The sequence below is a fragment of the Limulus polyphemus genome, unplaced genomic scaffold (assembly GCF_000517525.1).
Source record: "Limulus polyphemus unplaced genomic scaffold, Limulus_polyphemus-2.1.2 Scaffold7721, whole genome shotgun sequence".
Taxonomy (NCBI): domain Eukaryota; kingdom Metazoa; phylum Arthropoda; class Merostomata; order Xiphosura; family Limulidae; genus Limulus; species Limulus polyphemus.
This window is the reverse complement of record NW_013673331.1, coordinates 3,398-5,799: the sequence shown is the minus strand read 5'-3', so window position 1 is coordinate 5,799 and position 2,402 is coordinate 3,398. Positions and strand designations below refer to the sequence as shown.

Here is a 2,402-nt window from a genome sequence, read left to right as displayed (position 1 = left end):
AAGCAGAAGCCAATGAGACCAGTACGGAAGAAGATACGTCCTGTAAAATTAAGAGACTTTGTTGTATTTTAATTTTTTTTTGTAAATTCTGTACATTTAATCAAGTTATTGTTAATTATCTATTAGTTTAATGTAAGATGCTATTGTTCGGGATGAACAGTACTAAGGAAGGGGCAGTGTTACGACAGCGGAAGTCACGCAATGCTGAGAGCATGCGCACCTGAGTTTTTAGAAGGATCATGACTTATCGAGGAACTCGGCAAATATCCGCGTGTTTGCCAGGTGCCCTCTTTTTAGTATATAAGCCTGGTGAGAAAAACCAGCGCGATTGAAGAGATACATATAAGCAGATAGATTGAAGAGATAGATAATTTAGTCAAGCGAACAGTAGGCACAGTTAGTAAAGTGTGTGTGAATCACTATGATTTATAGCGTGTGTTATAAAGGTTGTTAAGTTTAAAGTGACTGTGGAAATTCTGTGTACTAATAAGTTGTATCAAGAAAGAATTAACTAGTTTTAATTAAGAAAGGACTTGTATCTCTGAAGTTCCTCGGAAAGAATTATTACCGGAAATTAACAAACGAGTAGATACGTAACATTTCTTTTATCTTTCTTGAACTTGTCCTTCGTATTATTACAACCTGCTATATCAGTGATTTCAGTTGGAATAACAAATATGGTACAAGTTTTGTAGCTTACCATGAAAACAACTGCTATTTTTATAAATAACCTTTTGTTAACATTAATGCATAAAAATTTTGTGAAAGTTTAACTGAGATGCTCTAAAAAATGTTATTGTATTTGTCTTGTGTTCAAATTTTGTGAACTAATTGTTTGAAGTGGTGTTATGCATCATTATGTTGTTGTTTCTTGTAGTATCAACTCCCAGAATAGTGATTCAGCTTCCAAAACAACAAAGAAAAAAACTGGTATGTATACAACCTATGTTTTATCAGTGTCAGTTTTATATTTTAAGATACCTTCATGTTTTATTTTTACAGTATTTCACTTCAGTGCATAGCATTAATTAGGGGTTTCAAATGTAGACTATAACTTCTGTTCACAGTTGCAATAGGCATATTCCCTTGTGGAATATATACTTTTTTCAGTCGTGTTTCTTTCCTTTCTACATTGTTTCTTCAATTTTGGATCTATTGTAAACAAAACTACCCTCAGCAGAAATAACTGAATTTAGATTCCTGTGACCAACAGTTTAAAACACCTATTCATGAGAGTTGACTTTCTGGTGGTTTGTTAAGAACATAGTTTTTCCAAAATTCGTTCACTTGAAAGATAGACTGCTTTTCTTCAAATACTGCTTTTGGTAATGATAGGTTAGATTCCCTTTCTTGGAACACTGCTTTTGATGATGATACCAGGTAAGATTCCCTCTCTTTAAGTACTGCTTTTGGTAATTATACCAGGTTAGATTCCCTCTCTTGAAATACTGCTTTTGATGATGATACCAGGTTAGATTCCCTCTCTTTAAGTACTGCTTTTGGTTATGATACCAGGTTAGATTCCCTCTCTTGAAATACTGCTTTTGGTAATGATACCAGGTTAGATTCCCTCTCTTGAAATACTGCTTTTGATGATGATACTAGGTTAGATTCCCTCTCTTCAAATACTGTTTTTGGTAATGATAGGTTAGATTCCCTCTCTTCAAATACTGCTTTTGGTAATAATAGGTTAGATTCCCTTTCTTTAAGTACTGCTTTTGGTAATGATAGGTTAGATTCCCTCTCTTCAAATACTGCTTTTGGTAATGATACCAAGTTAGATTCCCTTTCTTCAAATACTGCTTTTGGTAATGATAGGTTAGATTCCCTCTCTTCAAATACTGCTTTTGGTAATGATACCAGGTTAGATTCCCTCTCTTCAAATACTGCTTTTGGTAATGATACCAGGTTAGATTCCCTCTCTTGAAATACTGCTTTTGATGATGATACCAGGTTAGATTCCCTTTCTTCAAATACTGCTTTTGGTAATGATACCAGGTTAGATTCCCTCTCTTGAAATACTGCTTTTGATGATGATACCAGGTTAGATTCCCTCTCTTTAAGTACTGCTTTTGGTAATGATACCAGGTTAGATTCCCTCTCTTGAAATACTGCTTTTGATGATGATACCAAGTTAGATTCCCTTTCTTTAAGTACTGCTTTTGGTAATGATAGGTTAGATTCCCTCTCTTCAAATACTGCTTTTGGTAATGATACCAGGTTAGATTCCCTCTCTTCAAATACTGCTTTTGATGATGATACCAGGTTAGATTCCCTCTCTTTAAGTACTGCTTTTGGTAATGATACCAGGTTAGATTCCCTCTCTTCAAATACTGCTTTTGGTAATGATACCAGGTTAGATTCCCTCTCTTCAAATACTGCTTTTGGTAATGATAGGTTAT

General features: G+C 34.4%; 1 protein-coding gene across 1 annotated transcript in view; it reads left to right on the top strand.

The window, feature by feature from the left end:
- Positions 1–2,402, top strand: part of LOC106474818 — a gene marked incomplete at its 3' end in the record, with an annotated part of 21,258 nt that overhangs the window by 17,107 nt on the left and 1,749 nt on the right. The window contains exon 4 of the mRNA XM_022403116.1: positions 878–930. Coding sequence (XP_022258824.1) covers positions 878–930 — 53 coding nt within the window. The remainder of the gene's footprint in view (positions 1–877; positions 931–2,402) is intronic.